Source organism: Chaetodon auriga, chromosome 7 (assembly GCF_051107435.1).
Source record: "Chaetodon auriga isolate fChaAug3 chromosome 7, fChaAug3.hap1, whole genome shotgun sequence".
NCBI classification, from domain to species: Eukaryota; Metazoa; Chordata; class Actinopteri; order Chaetodontiformes; family Chaetodontidae; genus Chaetodon; species Chaetodon auriga.
This window is the reverse complement of record NC_135080.1, coordinates 19,186,340-19,205,048: the sequence shown is the minus strand read 5'-3', so window position 1 is coordinate 19,205,048 and position 18,709 is coordinate 19,186,340. Positions and strand designations below refer to the sequence as shown.

At 39.7% G+C, this 18,709-nt stretch overlaps 2 protein-coding genes across 2 annotated transcripts; one reads left to right on the top strand and one right to left on the bottom strand.

Moving 5' to 3' along the window:
• Window positions 1-290: 290 nt before the first annotated feature.
• Window positions 291-3,498, bottom strand: LOC143323433 (uncharacterized). Its single transcript, XM_076735273.1, has 11 exons — window positions 3,411-3,498; window positions 2,654-2,986; window positions 2,354-2,461; window positions 2,171-2,221; window positions 1,518-1,571; window positions 1,351-1,371; window positions 1,019-1,207; window positions 884-931; window positions 745-807; window positions 612-641; window positions 291-520 (listed from the first exon to the last, which is right to left on the bottom strand). The coding sequence occupies exons 1-11, from the start codon at window positions 3,496-3,498 to the stop codon at window positions 462-464; spliced, it is 1,044 nt and encodes a 347-aa protein (XP_076591388.1). The 3' UTR covers window positions 291-461.
• A 1,438-nt stretch (window positions 3,499-4,936) lies between these two features.
• On the top strand, window positions 4,937-12,477 carry LOC143323531 (P2X purinoceptor 5-like). Its single transcript, XM_076735415.1, has 11 exons — window positions 4,937-5,073; window positions 5,797-5,947; window positions 6,623-6,694; window positions 8,425-8,500; window positions 8,745-8,841; window positions 8,945-9,025; window positions 9,141-9,282; window positions 10,109-10,245; window positions 10,452-10,545; window positions 10,748-10,813; window positions 10,912-12,477. The coding sequence occupies exons 1-11, from the start codon at window positions 4,937-4,939 to the stop codon at window positions 11,047-11,049; spliced, it is 1,191 nt and encodes a 396-aa protein (XP_076591530.1). The 3' UTR covers window positions 11,050-12,477.
• The last annotated feature ends 6,232 nt before the right edge of the window (window positions 12,478-18,709 follow it).

The following is an 18,709-nucleotide window of genomic DNA, read 5'->3' as shown; positions in this document are numbered from 1 at the left end:
AAAGAAATGTAAGTGAAACAGAAACGAACAAGTCTGCAGGTGTGACTGTAGTTTGGTGAAAAGGTTGCCATTTTCAGTTATGATCAACAGAGGAACACACCAAAGGCTGGTGTTTGATCTGCAAGTCAAAATGAGAGAAAAAAAAGTAATATATACAGTCAAAAGGTACTGATGGGATTTTCAACAGTTTTGCTTTCCACATGCATGAAACACATCTCAGACAGACTTGATTTGATGATCATTTTCATACATGCAGATCTTTATTTGATGAACGTCACCCAAAAGCTAGTACTCAGTGTTTAATCAGTGAAATACAGAGAAACAATACAGCAGAAACAATACAAGAAACAAATACAATGAGACATTTATCAGGCTTGTATGAATTATGTCAGATGAATAATCAATGACTGAAAGGATGCTGAAAACATCTGAGCAGCTGTTTAAACTCTGTCCTTGGTAGTCTACAGCTGGTTGAGCTGGTCTGTGCTCCTGTTGTAAATCGGGTTTTTGTATTCACAATCTGAGAAGGTGACAAAGGAGAAGCGGGAGAGCGGTTCAGCACACTGTATCATTTCACGCCAAACATGTGCACAGATGAAGTCAACACTTACTTTCTCTTGCTCTCTTCTTCCCCACACCTGCTGCAACACGAAACAGTGAATGGTGAAACAGGTTTTTGTTTTTGGCATCAGGCTACTGATTCACACACGTCGATACAAAGCAAATCGAAGGAACTCCAAATACCTCTGGGAGGATTCTCCGCCTGAGTTGGTGCTGCTTGCTGCCTGCTGATGTCGCCTTGGTTAACTGTATGATAAAATGAATAAGTGAAATTCCCGACAGCACTGAAATCATGCTTCATAACAGAAATTGCCTATCATACCGTAATAATGCCGACTGAGACTTGCTTGCCGTAATCTGCTGAAGAGTTCTAGAGAAGTGAGAGGAGACTGAGTGATAAGATGATAAGAGTCACCACGAACGCAAACTGCAGTAATTCTATTAAATATTTAAGCACCTGCATGAAATCTCAGTTTCCTTCTCTGACTTTGCATCCTCTCAAAGTTAAACTGGCTCAAGTTTGGATAAATCCCACTTGTGTCTTGAGTGGGTCGTGTTCCATCCAGATCAGGAAGGACTCCTGGTAGACTGCAACGATTTCGGAAGGGGTCGCCCTGCTGGTTGGCTGGGTCTTGGTCATCATTTTCTGATATTTAAAAAGGATCAATTCAGAAAGTATTGAGAAAAGCATTTGTGATGATACAATGCCATTAGCTTTTTAACAAGGTGAATCCATAGATGACATGGAAATAAAGGACCAAATGAAGAAGAAGAGCTGTGTGAACGCACCATAAACAAGAGTGTCTTGTCCTGCAGGAAAAGGAAACACATTTTGACAAAACAAGCATAAATATTACTTGTCCTCATTGACTTGTGCATCACATATTATACAGCTAAGTGTGTGTGTGTGTGTGTGTGTGTGTGTGTGTGTGTGTCTGTGTGTTGTTAAAGATTACCCCTCTGCTGTTCAGCTGGCACTCTGCCTGTTTCCAGAGGTGGAGCACTGGCACCTGCAGTAGGACGTTACATGAAGCAGCTTAAATGAAGAGCTGAACATTTTGGGAAATATGCTCTGTTTGCTGTCTTGACAATAGTTGGATGAAAAGATGGATACCACTCTTATATCAGTCCAGTAAATATAAGGCCGCAGCCAGCAGCCGGTTAGCCTGACTTGGCACAGACTGAGCTAGCCTGACGCTGTTCAGAGTTTTCAAATAATCCAAAAAATCATTTCATCTTTTGTCCAAATTAAATATATGAAGTTGTTAATAGGTGGATTTTTTACCCTTGGACAGACACATGGTTACCCTCACTGTCCTGTTGTCCCTTAATTGTTTGTTGTCATTTGTGAGAAATATTGTTGCTTATGATTACAGTCGTTCCTGGCTGTATCTTCACATTAAGCGGACAGGGAGTGTCGTGTCGATCTTCTCATCTAACTCTTGGCATGTTGTTTATTTACTTCGACAGACTAATAAATGATAATACAGTAGGTGTTAATTATTCTTAGTCTGTCTTGTTCTGTGACATCCTACAGCTAGAAGGGGAAAGTTTGACCTTTTCTCCTTACTGGGGGTTTAATCGTAAAATTATTGCTTATCTTCAGTACCTGCACCCACATCTTTGTCCGCGTGGTCCTGCGTTCTGTCATTCCACCATGCTGAAATAAACACAGTGTTATTTAAATAGCCAACCAATCCATCCACTCACTCATCCATCCAAACATCAAACCATACACTTTTTTATCTATCAACTGTGCGGAGTGAGTGTGCTCGACTGGGCGGATACTCACATCTGAATTTCACACAGCAGCAGCAGCCACAGACAATCAGCAGGATGCAAACAGCCAGACCAACACAGATGTATATCAGCAGCAGCAGCAGCTCTCCGCTCAGTTTACCTGCATGGCACGTTGTGGTTTTACAAAACAGCGTCTTACAGGAAGCTCTATCTCATTCACTTGTCCTTTCACATGTGTTTAACCTGTGAGGTTTGTGACCATGGAAAGGGAGAGACCGGATGTCTCTGCATATGATGCTGCTCGGTAGTGAGAAAACATTACCCTTAAACCTTAAAAAAGAAATCCTCCTACCGATCTCAGCAGCAACCAGTTTCACTTGAAGACAGTCTTCTCCCTGCTCACAGCGGTAACAGCCCAGGTCAGAGTTTTTAAGCTCATCAATGCAGATGGAGTAGTTCCCCTCTAAGCCTTGGTTTGGAAAAGCTTTCACCCGACCATATCTGGGGTCCACAAACTTAACGCGCCCTTCAGAAGTGAGGTGGACCAGGTCCATGTCAGGAGTCTGGGACCATGACACCAAGTTGAGGCTACTTGTTGAAAAGACGCATGGGAGCAGCACCGAGGAGCCAAGAGGAGCGCTGAGTGTTTGTGTCTCACAAGATTTGTTGTCAAAGTTCTCTTCATCTTAACAGGAAGAGAGAAACACAAAAACAAGTCGCAAGTTTATGGTCATTTCTTTCAAATAATAGTACCAACAGTAGGAACTCTTCTTCCTTATTAATGGAGACATTCGAAACATTTGTCTAGCCTTCAAATTAACCATCACAGCTCAGAATAAATGCATAAAATGTAACTGGACAACAATTATATCGGCCAGTTAAGCAAAATAATATCTAAAAATGATATCCATGAATGACCTTATTACAGACGCTGCTATATAATACTTAAACTGATTAATAATAATTAATTAATATAACACATTTTAAGCAGCCCACAAATTCTTACAAATGATCTTAATCTTACTAGATTAATTAATAACCAACCTCTAAAGGAGATAAACACAATCACAATCTACTATACATGGTAGAAATATCTTACTAGTACTTACCATTGGAAGACACACACACGAAGCGCAGGGCTAAAAGTAAAATCAGCCTGTCAGCATTCATTGCCAGCGTCTCGTACAGTGTGACCATCAGTGTGGTAAAGCTGCACGCTAACCCCGTTAAGCATCATGGAACAAAACCACGAGACCAGCGCAGTTCATTTGGTTATATCAAGAAAGTCTTTGCTGTCTTTCAGTATTACATGAACAACAACCCAATGTTTGACACATTTTTTTTTTCAATTGCATAGTGATCATGACAAATATTACATTCAAATTCAAATCCATAAGTATGTTTTATACAATGAACACATGAAAGTCCTGAAATGATTGTCTCGTCCAGACCACTTCCTGTGAAAACAAGAGAAAGGGGGCTTGTGATGAACAGATGAAATGTTAAACGATTGAGTTGAAGGGGTGAAGAGATCGCTCTGAGTTATAAAAATAAGTGAAGCAGATGCTAGGCTAGCCCAGACCTGACATCATGGTTTCAGCTCTCTACACCCCTCATGATGACTAAATTGAACTTCAAGTCTAAAATTGGTGCCGTGCATCTTTAGAATAGCTGCACAACACAGGACAAATGATACAACACACAAGTTACTGTCAGTTTCCAGTGTAACAGCAGGGAAATGTGGTACACTTGAGATGGAAAAGCCATTTTAGGGTTTTGGTTTTTGAGGATGACCCATCTGTCAAGTGCCCTTAATTATTCCACACTGACATTTCCTCAGGGAAGAAAATGGTTTGATACTTTCAAGCTTCTTTTTACCCTCAGTTTTTGTGGGTTTTTTAGTTTGAAGATTTTAGGGATGTAATGTCAGTCTGTCCGTCGGTCAGTCCACCACTCAGGTTGACATGTGGTTTTTAATACAATGTCTGAAACAATGGGATGTTTTGCCATACAATCTGATACACACATTCATGTTCCCCCCAGGATGAACTGTAGTCACGTGGTGACCCCCTGACTTTTCGTTTTGTACTGTCATTAGGATGAATGTCCAATACAGTAGTTCAGAGGCAAACGTGCAAAACCTGCAAAAAATAACATCTAACTACTTTGTTTTTAGTGCAAATTGTTGGCATGCTAAACAAAGATGGTAAACATTATCTGCTGAAATACAGATTGTTTAATACTCATTTAACCATGTTTGCATGATGGCGTAACGTTTCGTTCAAAGCCCAAGTTTCTTTTTCAAACAATCGTTTCCTTTCACTTCAAATTATGCTCTTCAAACCATCGTGCTATATCCAAGAGAATATTGTACCGGATGTCACGATCAGTCCCAAGAAGTCAAGCATTATTTCGAAAGTCCTAACGGGATATTATACGTGTTGACGCTGATTTGACGCTAGTGATGAGCAGCGTCTCTGTGTACGGCTGTTCACGTTAGAGGATCTCTTACCATGTTTGCATATGTGGGTGGGTAGGTGGGTGTTTGTGTGTGTGTGCGCGTGTGTTTGTGCGCACGTGGGCCACCGTGCCGCACGTTCAGCGCTGACATTCAGCTCTCCGCTGCAGCTGCAGGATGGCCGGGAGCTTCTTCAAGCGACGCGTCCTCACCTTACTCGACTATAAAACGGAAAAATTCATTGTCGCCAAAAATAAAAAAGTTGGACTTTTGTACAGACTCATTCAGTTATCCATCATCGGTTACATAATAGGGTGAGTGAATTACTGTCTTCTTACACTGTTATTACCTCATTCCACAAAGTGTTAGAAGTAACTTAACCGCGAGCAAACCATCATGATATTAATATAGAAGTTTATGTCTGTGATGTCGACCCTAATGGAGGTTTTGGTGAGACTAAGAGTAAAATATGACATTAAGTCTTATAGTGCAGTGTTTTTATGATCAGGGATGGAGCTGATGGAAGTTTTTTAGTTTTTAGTTTAGTTTAAATATATATATTTATATATATATATATCAGTTTTACCTCAGTAACTATATTGTACTTCACTGCATTTCAAGTCGCATCTGTTTCAAAGAAACCGTTTGGCAATGGAACAAAAAAAAAAAAAAAAAAAAAGGTGTGAAATGAGCAGCTGCAGGTGAGGGTGCCGCTGCGAGGACAGTGGAGTTTCAGGGGTTTCCATGTGCGGAGGTGCGACTCTGCACCCAGCTAACACTGTGGGAAAACATCCACAACACACAGCCAGTGCACATTAAAGCACTGCAATTAAGCATGGCGTTATTAAGAGTTCAGATTTGCTCTTTATTGGGATACATTTTCGGTATCTATCAGTTCTTTTCAGTGTAGCCTATAACCAAAAGTTATGTTATTATAGAATCTAAAAAATAAAACATCCCATTGAGCACCAGTGTAAATTCATTTTTATTGCCGAATGTCTCAGATCGTCTTTGGAAATCTGTATTTTCACCCTCAGGTGGGTTTTTGTAAGCAAGAAAGGCTACCAGGAAACAGACGAGGCCATCCAGAGTTCTGTCATAACCAAGCTGAAAGGTGTCGCACTGACCAACACCTCTGAGTCTGGTCTGCAGGTGTGGGGACCAGAGGACTATGTCATCCCACCACAGGTGAAAACATTTATCAGTGCATGGTCATATCTTTCAGGTGCTTTTGTCTTTAACAAACAATGTAAAGCAGATCAAGACTGGGCCAACGTGAAAATTAAGAAGTAAATAAAACCTCTCTTTCAAGCATTTGTTCCTTATGTCTGCTTGAACTAATGGATAAAACAGGATTTAACTGAAGTAAAGTAGTGATACAAGCATGAGTGCTGATTGACAACAAAATGTGAAAAAGCTGTCGCTGTTCACGCAGCGACGAGCAGTTTGACATTTTGGGAAATATGCTTCTGTGTTTTTTCAATTTCTTGTTGAGAGTTAGATGAGATGATTGACACCAGTGTCACGTCTGTGCTTTAAATATGAAGCTACAGGCAGCAGCAAGTTAGCTCAGCTTAACATAAAGACAGGAAACAGGTTTCTGGTTTGTCAGCAGATGGGCAGGAAGTTAGAACTGGGAAGAATCTGAATGCTGAAGGAGTTAAAACACAGGTAGCACATATCAGTTGGGTTTAAATCAATAAGCAGGTTAGATGGAGGAATAACTAACACTGTATCATCTAAGATTATGTAGCAGACGGGAAAGTGGCTGTTCCACTATGCATTTTGAGGGGAGCAGGTCTGCAGGTAGGATGGTACAATGTCAACAGAAAGATTCATTTCCAGCATTTTCTCTATATACAGGGTGAAGCTGTTCTGTTTGTTGTAACCAATTTCTTAGAGACACCACATCAGAAGCTGGGATACTGTGCTGAGGTAAGAAGATTTTGTAAAGTTGATCGAAACAGTAAATCATGGACTGTGTGTTCGACAGTGTGGTCGTATTTCCAAGAGCAAAGTGCGCCCAGACAACTGTACTCACACAGGTAATTTCAGCAGCTGCAATTAAAGCTGTCAAAAAGATTGTGTTAGATTTAATATGATAATTATTATTTTCATATTTGATAGCGTTAGCAACAATCAAGTTAGTGTGCAGTGTGGCACGGAATTGAACACATGCATTTTGCAAAGTAACAATGCAGTAGATTAAACCCCTGACAGAAAAATATCAGCCAATATTAGCACTTGCATCCAAGTTAATCTTTCCTTCAGACTCTGAGATTATTTACTTTGGCATGAAATATAGGTTTCTATAGCACAGCTACTCTGCTATGCTTCCTCCAAGGGTTGACCGTCAGATGTTGTGTGTTGAGGCTGACATGTCATTTTGATTGACCTCAAGATACTCATTTTCTTTTTTTCAGACTAGTGCGTGTCAGCTAGCTGGAAGATCAAGATGTGCTAGTTAGACACCGTGTTATCTTTGACAAATGGCTCTCGGCTTTCAATTTCAGTCTGTTGAGCTGACAACTGTGTTTGCTTTAAGGTTACTGTGTTGACTCTCCACTGTTTGACAGCTGATCACCTGGAAACCAACCGACTGTATTTCAAAGATGTAGTTGGCAATGTGCGACTGAGGTTAGGGAAGAGCTGGGAATGACCTGAGTTTAATGAAAAACATAAATAAACAGAAACTTGTCTGCGCTAAGATTTTCTTATCTGATATTTTGCCATTTCAGTGAACCACAGAGACAAGCGCGCTATCTGTCTCGATGAGTGGTTACTTGAGCCAGTCAGTACAATGTTTAAAATGGCAGGATGGAAAAGACGTAGGATGTAGTCGACAAACACTTACACATCGCAGTAACCCCCTGAAGTCACCCTGTAGTTGAGAAAGCTGTGAATCATCAGTGTATTGTGGACAATGAGCAGACAAACAGTGAGATGGACTATGGCTGATATACGGCTGATGTATTGTCTCTCTCCTGATTTCTGTAGCAAGACAAAGCATTCAGTCTGAAGAAAAGACCTCTAAACTTTAACAAAGGCTGACACCTCCCGTCTCTTTCTATGAGTGTGTGTGTGTGTTCATCATTTCTCTCAACTGCATCTTTGGCTAAAATTCCAGAGTGTTCCTGGTATGTAAACTCAGCCTCCTTTGGTCTCCTGACTCACTGCAACAGCCAAGAAGAATAGCAAGCCCATACAAGCACTCCACAGCCATAAAACACTGCGCTTGTGTACATTTCAGCTCTCACCAGTTGCAGTTCCCCAGCATCTGAGGTTGAGACACACACTTTAAATATCATGTATCAATGATCCAGCCAGGCAAATCATTAAAACAGAGTTTTCATCTGTAATGAAAAGGGCACACATCTGTCCAGAAACAATCCCTAACTGCATCTTCAAACTACAGTTATGTATGTCACGGTCATACATTCTGATATTCTCAAAAGGACATTTAGAATTTGACATCTCACAATTTTGACTTTGTCAGTCTACATTTTGCCTGACTGAGTATTTTAATTTCTATTCAGATGAACTTTTTACATATTTTTTTTCTTTTCTTGTGCAAAATGGGCTTCCTGAATCAAGCACACAAAATCAAAGATTTTTCATCCAGGATGAAAAAATGGTCTGTGATTGTTTCTTGAACCTCTTCTCAGACCCCCAGAGTGCTGAGTGGCCACTGCCGAGATGACAAAGACTGTGAAAAAGGAAAGATGGTAGTGGCTGGTCACGGTAAGAAAAAAATGAGGGATTTAGGTCAGTAAGGTTAAATGCTTTCTCTGCATCATGAATATGAGTAATACCTTCCTGAGAATTAGTCTGCTCAAGTCTATGTGCCAAATATCACTGAAATTAAATCTTGGAATATTTGCAGAATTCTCATTCAAACCGATTATGCATAATCCATATCTTTGCATACATAAATTCATATATAGTGTCTCTTCATACATGGTAAGCTGGATGTCTTTATCTTTAGGAATTATGAGTGGCCGATGCTTAGGAAGTGATAAAAACTCCACCGGTTCCTGTGAAATCTACGGCTGGTGTCCCGTTGAAAGAACCTTCAAACCAAAGTAAGAAGCAATGCAGTCACATGGAAACTCCTGCCGACACGAAAAAAGTCAAGTTATCGATTGTTCTTTCTCTATTCTATGTTTTTCTATTCATTTTTTACAGACGGCCTACGCTAACAAATGCTCAAAATTTCACCATCTACATCAAGAATTTCATCAAATTTCCCAAATTCCAATTTTCAAAGTAAGTCCAAGTGTTCAACACTCATCAGTATGTCTCCATGTACTGCTTGCTAACTAGCTGTGTTCAGTACACATTCATATACACTCTCTGCTATCGTGTGCTTTTTAACTCTGAGGTCCAACGTCCTTGAAACGACGGATGACTCCTATTTGAAGAAATGCCGATATGACGAGGAGCTCCACCCCTACTGCCCCATCTTCTTCCTGGGAGACATCACCAGGCGAGCCGGATACAACTTCCAGGACATGGACACATTAGTTAGTATTACGCTTTTCAACCCAGATTTTATTTGGTATTGGTTTTTGTACGCTCCAGGCACCATCTTATCTACATCACAAATGCTGGAAAGTAGGGAGAGCAAATGTTTGGCAGGTTGATCCCCTCCCTCCTCCGGTCCACATGTCAAAGTGTCCTGAGGAAAGACACTGAACCTTGGGTTGCTCTCCAGCCATTGGGAACGCACAAGCCAATGCTAGTTCCAAATTGTCAGTCCTCAAGCCAGGAGACATGGAGAGGGTTGTGTCAAGAAGGGCATGTAGTGTGAAAAGCTGATGCCGAATCAAATATACAGATCTCAGTGCTGGATTGGCCCCATTATCTCTAGCATCATGGCCAAAGGGACTATTGTACCAAAACAAACTGAATGATTTCAGGATTTACTCTCTAAAAAAACCCCCTTTTTTCAGATTTTAAGTGCTGGTGTCAGCAGATGGCCTGAGCTGAGGAATCGGTTCTGAAAAGGAAAAAGTTGGATTGTTGCATCCTGAATGTTGACATGCTAGCTTCTTTGTCATTATTTCGGTACATTTCTGTCACAATAATTTCTCTATTTCTTGGTCAAATAACTGTACACATTCAAGATAAATTGAGGAATTTGGGCAGAACAGCTAAGTTTCATTGTACTGTTCCCATATATACATGTGTCATCATTGAGTGAGCATCAGTGTGTTGATGTTCATTGGACAGTAATGCGTGTAGGACTGCAGTGTAGAGATGTGCATCCAGCGGAGCCAGACTATGTACCATGATTCATTAACATGGTTTAGAAGCCACATTTGAGCCAGTCTGTGTTCTGTTTTTCAGGGGGGCTCCATTGGTGTTATGATAGAGTGGGACTGTGACCTTGACAAAGATTACTCCAACTGCAACCCACAGTACCACTTCACTCGCCTGGACATCAGCGGCTCCAACAAGACCATCGCAAAGGGATTCAACTTCAGGTGAGAGTCACTTCAGACGCTTTCCTCCTCCATATTGTTACGTTGCACAGGTATCAATCCATTTCATTTTCAACACTGTAATCATCTTTATTTATAATTAAAAACATATAACTTGACAGGAGAAAGTTATCTAGAGGTTTGAATTGTCATGAACCACTTTTTTGTATTCTCATGCCTCCATATTTTCCCTGTTTTTTCTCTAACAGACACACTCGGTATTTCAAAAACGCTGCTGGTGAGAGCTACAGGTCTCTGTTCAAAGTCTATGGTGTCCAATTTAACATCATGGTGCATGGAAAGGTATGGAAAACGTGTGTTACCGACTGAACACATGAAACGCTGTCCACTCTGCCAAAGCATTGTGATGTGAAATGACTTAAGAGATAAATGCAATACACAGCACATTAGAAGAAGAAGATTTACTTTATTAATCCCCATACTGCACCCCTTAAGTCAAAGCTGTTATTTAACCAATATTTCTTGTATTGCTGCTGTTATTCAGGCGGGGAAGTTCAGCATTGTTCCAACAGCCATCAACATTGCTTCAGGACTGGCTTTGATGGGTGCTGTAAGTACCATTCATACATTCAAAGGATTTGAAAAGACGTGCACAGGACTTTGTTTCACTTTTACAGTTCTATCACCGAATAAAATGTCATTTAACAGGGAACTGTCTTCTGTGACATGGTCCTTCTCTACCTGATGAAGGAGGGCACCGCTTATCGAGAGAGGAAGTTCGAAGGATCTGCAGACAACAGTGCAGAATGCAAGAAGGAGCAGGCCCCACTGGCAGCACTTGGTTAATGATCGGGAAAGTTTATGGTCTATTTTAATGCAGAAAAGTGAGCATTGACTTGAGACATAAGATTTTCTTTTATTAACATTTAACTGAAATCGTAATCTTTCCCTTACCTTAACCAAGGTGCTTTGTGGCCGAAGCCTGGCCACAGTCTGAACATGAACCCCGCCTTCCGGTGTCACAGTCCTGCACGATGTGTGTCTACCATCAGCCACTTCCCTGGAACTCCCTCCCTGTAGTGATTCATTCACTCACTCAAAGAGGCATTGCAGCAGTTAAGACACCACCATATTTTGCCCACATAACATTTCTATTTTGATATTTTTAAAGCATAAGAACAGATATTCCACCACCAACATTGTCTGAAAGAGATGTCCCTGCATGAATGCTACTTTCAAAGCTTTTTAAAAATTTCTGTTATATTTTACATATTTTATGTAAATGTATATTGTTGAAAGTCAGTAAGATAACAATAATCAAGACAGGACATTTTTAATTGTGTCATTCTGATGGATATGACCACTCCTTTTTCACTTTTCAGCTATTGCATTACTTCATTTTCACCCAGTCAGAAGAAAATCTTTAAAAAACAACAAATTTAAATCAAACGAACATATTTTTAAGGGAATACTGACTATCCTTATGGTCTCTATGAAGTACTGTGTAAAAGTTGGAATACAGATTGCTGATTGGATTAAAGGACATTTTTAATTGCACACATTTGGTGCCCGACCTTAAAGATGAAACAGGAACGGTGAGTCTCATTGACTGGTTTATTTTGAGCACACTGTGCACTAGGCCTCATGGATAAACAGTATTTCATTTAACCGTCATAGTTTAGACCAAATGTCTACACAGTGGCTCAATGTTTATGCCAAGTATCACTGACGTGGCTCTGAGAGGAAGACTCATTCATGTGACATTACATGATCGGAGGCCACAGGATAACATGCTGGGCTCTGCTGGTCGTACTTGCAGAGCGACTCTTGGCACTTGGCGTTCATTTTCTAAATCCACTTGTTCTACTCAGGGTTGTGGGAGGACAAGACACACAGACAGGTCAAATACACAGCAAACCAGAGCACCTGGATAACACTCACAAGGAGATGTGCAAACACCACACAAAAAAGTGAGCATTGTAGCATTGGCATTTCTTTAGTAATCATTGTACTGCTTGATTTTTAAAGACTAATAATTACTGTGAATGGAATATACCTCATACATGCACCCTGTAAGTGCCAGTTTTCCAAATTTGTGTCTTCATAGTTGTCATTATGTGATTTTGTTCAGTCAGTTTCCCAAAGCTCTCCTTTTGACTGAAATAAACGTTCATATAAAGATAATAAGAAACAGGGTGTGATGTACTGTCTGTATCATGACTCCAGTGTTTATTTTAACAGGAGTAAAATGCCTGAAGCAGACATAGCACTCCTCACACTGGACGTACATGTCAAATATGCTCAAACACAGTGGAAGCCTCAGGCTGTCTACACGTGCGGCAGAACTGCCATGTGACGGCTTGTTTTTCATCTTTTCCTCAGCATGACTTTGACAGTTCTTGTTTCTAAATTGTATTAATGATACAGAATGATGATGAAATGATGTTTAGCTGAACTCTTTAGCGTAGCTCGGAGCACGAGTATGAGCATACCATAGAAATGGGAGGGAAGATGCATTATCTCTGGCTGTACTGTAACAGCTACTAGGAGTACTGCTGTGCCCTAGCCTCTTGCTTAACATGACTGGGTAACTTTTGGTGTTACACGGCAATGAAAGGTTATTTCACAGCGTATTCTGTAGATTATCCTGAGTAACAGGCCATTGTTTCTGTACAGATTTGTTGCTGCATTTTTTGGTAGTGTATTTTCCAAAGCAGGCTCTTAAAATGACTCACAGTTGCAGCTGATTGGTGGGTGCAGATCATCCTCTCAACAGCTTTGACCACAAAGGCAGAGATAGAACCAAAGGCAGCTTATAGACTGTAAGAACATGTCAATCTGAAACTCTACAGCGTGTTTCATAATGTAAAAAAAAAAAGTGATTTGTTGTAAACCTACTCAAACATACCAAAAATGTATTCATTGGCAATTTAAATCTCTCAGTCTCCACACAGATGTTTCTATTTCTTCATAAATATATAACTCCTCTTTCCCTCACTTGTTGCATGACGGAAAACATGAATTGAGATAAAAGAAATTCTCATGCACGCACTATTTTGCACTTGCCTGTTGTCGCCTACAGATGTCACTAAAAGACAGCCTCATGCTGCAGTCATCCACAGCATGAGGCTGTGTGGAGAGTCTGCTCAGGCTGAGCACATATATAATCAGAGTATGCTCTATTTGACTCTTACCGAATGGGGTTTTATTATTGCTGTTTCTAATAGATGAAGGCCTATTTGATACCTGAAGTTGTTAAAACACACTTAATTGTGTATGGAGTATGTTATATACTAATTATTATACGTGGCATGTAAACTCTGGATCTGACTGGATATTACCTTGGAAATGACACTTTGTACTGTTTGGGAAATATGGTACTTTATTAATGTGAATTTATATAAATTGTCTATAGCTTTGTTACAGTCCACCTCACGGTGTATGTGGTCAGACCTGAATCTCGCTTTCATTACTGATGTGACTTCTGTCAGACTTGCGGCTTGTTTTGTATTTTCTGTGTTTTAACTGTGATTTCTAATTTTGTCAATAACACCATTCCATTGTTTTTTCTCAGGTAGTTGGTAATATCAAAAAGTAATGAATTGATTCACATTTGAACTGACAACACTTTATTGTGATAATATGGATAAGATCAGAAGATTTGCAGTTATAATTAAAAGATAATAGTAATAATAATCCTCCTGTGTACTGTTCTCTGCCTTACTTTCAAATTTAACGATAATAATATGCTAATAGTGTTTGGATTTGAAAGTGATGACTGCATGTTTGTACCATACTAAAGCTGTATTCTGTGTTTAGTGCATGCATGCTAACACACTAAACTAATGGTGAACCTGCTAAACATTAAACCGCCAAAACATCAACATGCTATCTGTGCCACTGTATGAATGTTAGTATGCAGACATTAGATTTCAGCTCAAAGCGCCTCACAAAGCCACTGTAGACCCTTTGCCTTGTTTGTTCAAGAATGCAGGCCTGTTTTTTTTTTTTTGGTAATGAACCCATGCGTACCCAGGCTAAAACTAGCACACTAAAGGAGGTCCACTTTCTCAAAAAGCCCTCAGAAATCATACCAAATTCAGAAACTGCAATTTAGCTGCATAAAAATAATGGAGGGCAGCAAGCTGAGAAAGCCAAGACAAGCTAAAAACCAAACAATGAAGTATTGTCCTGCTGTTGGAAGGACGTTATCTCACTGGTTGGGTGTGCCAGGACAAAATTAGACCAAAATTAGTGTTTGGACAGAGCCACAGAATGGAAAAATACAGGCCGAAATCTAAGATGTGGTGTTATGTCATTTGATACAATGTGACCTGGGCTAAATAGATCAGACCTCAGACGTAAAGCTAATCTCAGAAATTCAGTGGTTACAAATACATCATTGATAACCCACCAGAGGGGACTGTTCACTTTATTTTCTCTTTATGTCCATTTTTTAATGTGTTTAAATGTTTGGGGAAAGCTATAGCCTGTCATGTATTACAGCGTTACATTTTCCACGAGAAAAAAAAACTTTTTCACAACCTGCTTCCAAGTCGAGCTTTGCAAGACCTGAAGCATCACTCAGCGCTCACTTTCACTTTCTGTTTAATCAAAGCAGTGTGAAAAACAAATGAATGAAGGAGTTTAAATCAGATTTTTATGGAAGATGACTCTCAATGAGAATATTCTGTGTTTGATTTGTCTTGTTTTTAGTTACTGGTTGATTGATATCTAAAACGTCCAATTGTTTATCCTCATGCATCATCTCACAGGCCTCTCAAACTGCGCAACACACTGGCGGTCACAGCCATGATTTTTTCTAACAAACTTGAGCTGGAGGCAGGGCAACCAACCACACACACACACACACACACACACACACACACACACACACACACTTAATCCCCTCCTGATGTCACTTAGTGGGTCACTGCAACAGCCTACTGCTATGTGGGTCGCTGTCTGTCTCTGCTGCAGCGTAAACTTGGACTCCTCTTAGGGAGTCGTTTGTTTCAAAATCATTAAATGAAGAAAAATGTATCTATCAAATGACCTCATCCATTTGTTTCAGCAGTTTTTTTTTGTTACAGGTGAGGCAGGAAAATCTCTCTTCTCTGAAGATTTAAAAGGCTCACACCCACAGGAGTCAGTCCACTAACGTAGCGTAGCTCACATGTGCTGACTTTAAGGGCTCCTCAAAGGTGAAATTTAGCCAAATTTAGGGGAAAATGTTACAGTATGCAAGAACTGGACATGCCAGAATGTAATGCAGGTGTGATAACAACAACAGAACAGAAATTAGTGAACAGTGACCAAGGCAACTCTGGCATGATGTGAACAATGCGAGCAGTGCATCCAAATACATACTAAAGTCTATTCACACAAAAAGTATGTTAAATGATGTGTAGTGAGCAACAAAGCAGCTTTTAAAAACATTTAATGCCCTGCAGATGTTTTATGAAGAAGATAATGCAGTCAACATGTTTTTTTAGGCTTCACAGCTACATACATTGGATGTGAACATGACTGCATGGTGCCTTTACACTGGGCCAGCAGTCAGCCTTACACATATTTTATTCATCAGGAAGGGGATTAAAATGGCTAATAATTCACAGTAAATTATCTTATCCAACATGCCCACCTAGACCAACATTAATTCATGACAGACTGACATTTGGACCAACGAGGCTACCTCTTTACAGGCCCAGGTGTACGAACCCAAGTGGACCAGGACAGCATTGATACTAACCTAAAGTTTGTTAATAAGAAAGAAAGTAAAAATGCATATTTCATCCATATGGAAAACCAGGACTGACAAAAGATTTTCCTTGTCAATCAATAGTGGTTAATACAAGCCAAAACACTGAGAAATACGTCTCAATCAGAGGCTGACGGCTGGACACAGAGCTGAGGATAGTGTGCAATCAGATTAGAGAGGAAGTATCGAGGAATATGCTGAATAAGTGGGCCATTTCAAAGAGGCTCTTAAAGCATGCAAAGTGGGAAAGCGATTATTTGGTTCATTCATTTATTTCTAAGCCTGTGATATTTCTATGATCATTAAAGCGCCTTCACATAGGAATCATGTGTCTTTTCAAATGTGCTTTGTGTTGCTTAAAATAACACAAATGCATGACAGTAGAATCCAAAAATGAAGCGACTAAGCTGAATGAACTGGATTGATTAAAAATATTTGCCATCACAGATCGTTCCACTGACACCAAATCATACTGTCACGTCAGCATGGATATATAGGTCATAAGTGTTAATCTCACCAGCTGTTTCTTCTTTACATTAGAACTGCTCAGACATCAGAGGTGGATGATTGTTGGATTAATAGACCACAACCTTACACTTAACGTGTTACTGGTTAATACACACATATTGTACATGGGATTTGTCCAAAATATACACAGATTGACCCAATGACTTAAAATGGCTTCACACAAAAAACAAAATCACGGCGTGCAAAATGCTTTTGATATTCTACCTCACTTTCGGGTGACTTCCACCAAAGCAAAAGTACAACAGCTTTCCATCATTTAGAGGAATTATTGTGATTTCTGAAGAAGCCAGTGTGCTGAACAAAGCCACATCTAGAGCATGAGGGAAAAATACAACTGAAGACTCATCTGCTGCCCACACAGGAAAGAGCTGTGGCTGAGAATGTGAGAAGAAGCCTGCCCCATGCTGAATGCGTGGGGGCGTGGTTGTTACAAATGAAGCTCCAATCATTTCCTTAGAAGTGCATTTATTTATTTATTTTTTGCATATTATCAAAGCTCTTGCTGTCATTCCTCCAAGCGGGACTGGTCAGAGGCTGAGATTTGTTTTTATTTATGTATCGATGATGCCTTTATGAAATAATCCTGTTAGTGCTGTCTTTCTGATCAATTCTTCAATTATTTGTAGAGTATGATGCTTTGAATATGATGACAGATACGTCCATAAAACACAAGACATTGTTCAGGATTTAATCAGTTGTTCCAACTTTTCGTGAGACAAATACAGGACTACAATGTTTTGTTTGTTTGTTTGTTTCTGTTTTTTTTATTTTAGCAGAATGCTGTTTTGCTGTAAGGAGCCAATAGCCAAAGAGTTGGGCCAACTGATTCAAACTTAAACAGTGTATTCCATTAATCATCTCAAGACTCCCCAGATTTATCATGTGATCATTTGGAGGGAGAGTAGATGCAAAAAGACCAAAAGGCATCCCCCTTGTTGACCTGCCACCCCCCTCTCCTTCTCCACAGCTAGTCTAGTCTGCCTGACAGCAGTTTAAACTGAGGTGTGTGTTTTTAAATCCTCAGCGCTGTCTGTGGTGCTGAAGGACATGATGGATTTGTAATTGCACCTTTTTCTCTCAGTCCTGTCCTTGTGTCAGTTTCATCTTGGATCTATACTTTTCTCTAAACTACACGCTGTAAATACTCAATTCTATACGATACTGTTGTCCATATGCTCTATGGAGCAGCGTCACCATCATGCTCAAACAGCAACATGTAATCACGGTAGAACGAGAGGATCAAAAAGACAAACTGCTGTCTGTAGTATTCCCATGATATTCCTATGATCATTTAGTAGCATGCGTGCAGCTGAAAATACATCCCAAGACCACTGTTACAAAGTATTTTAGTGAAGACATGATTACAGATATAGTTTTTACTATGATGTTAGAGTTAGTATTAAATTGGGTTAAGATGTGCCTTAACCCAAACTACAGGCAGGCTCAATCCACATTGAACAGCATTTTATTTATTATTTACAGCAGTAAATAGTATATAAACTGGTTAAAACCAGCTTCAACAATTGCAACAGTAAAATACTGCTTACACATGAATGCATCACTATTAACAATACAATCATATGATTAATGTCAGTATATTGTGCACCCAGTCTCCTAGAATTTCACTTACATGCAACTAATTTGCAACAGCAAATACATGAGGGAAATGTAATGCCAACTGAATTATGCCTTCTATTGACATAACGAAGATACGTTGTTACCCGGCAAGTCACAAAGATGTGACTGAACATATCAGTAAAATGTTCACTGACAACGTGGATTTTGTTTGTTTTCTGCAAAAATGAGCACATTTACAATGCACTATCCATTCGTAGGATTAAGTAAAGATCGTTGTTTTGTTTTCTAAAACTAATCACAGGACCTGAACCCTGGATTCCAGTGTTGCAGTCCTGCACTATGATAACAAGTCAGTAACAGATAAGTATAACTTCCAAGAGACAGGGCTGCAGGAACAAGTATTTTTGCTTTGAATACCTTTTGCAGATAATAATGCAGGATGTTTACTTGTAATGAACTATTTTTACGTTGATGATTCTTTCACGTATGTAAATTACATAAAAAGCAAAAAATACAATACTTTTTCACCACTAAGTGTAGCTTAAAAGAAGCAAGGCTGCAGGCCAAAGCTTCCCTGCAAAAAGGAAAAAAAAAAAAAAAAAAAAAAAAGATTCAAAACAAAGACTCATCCTGTTGCTC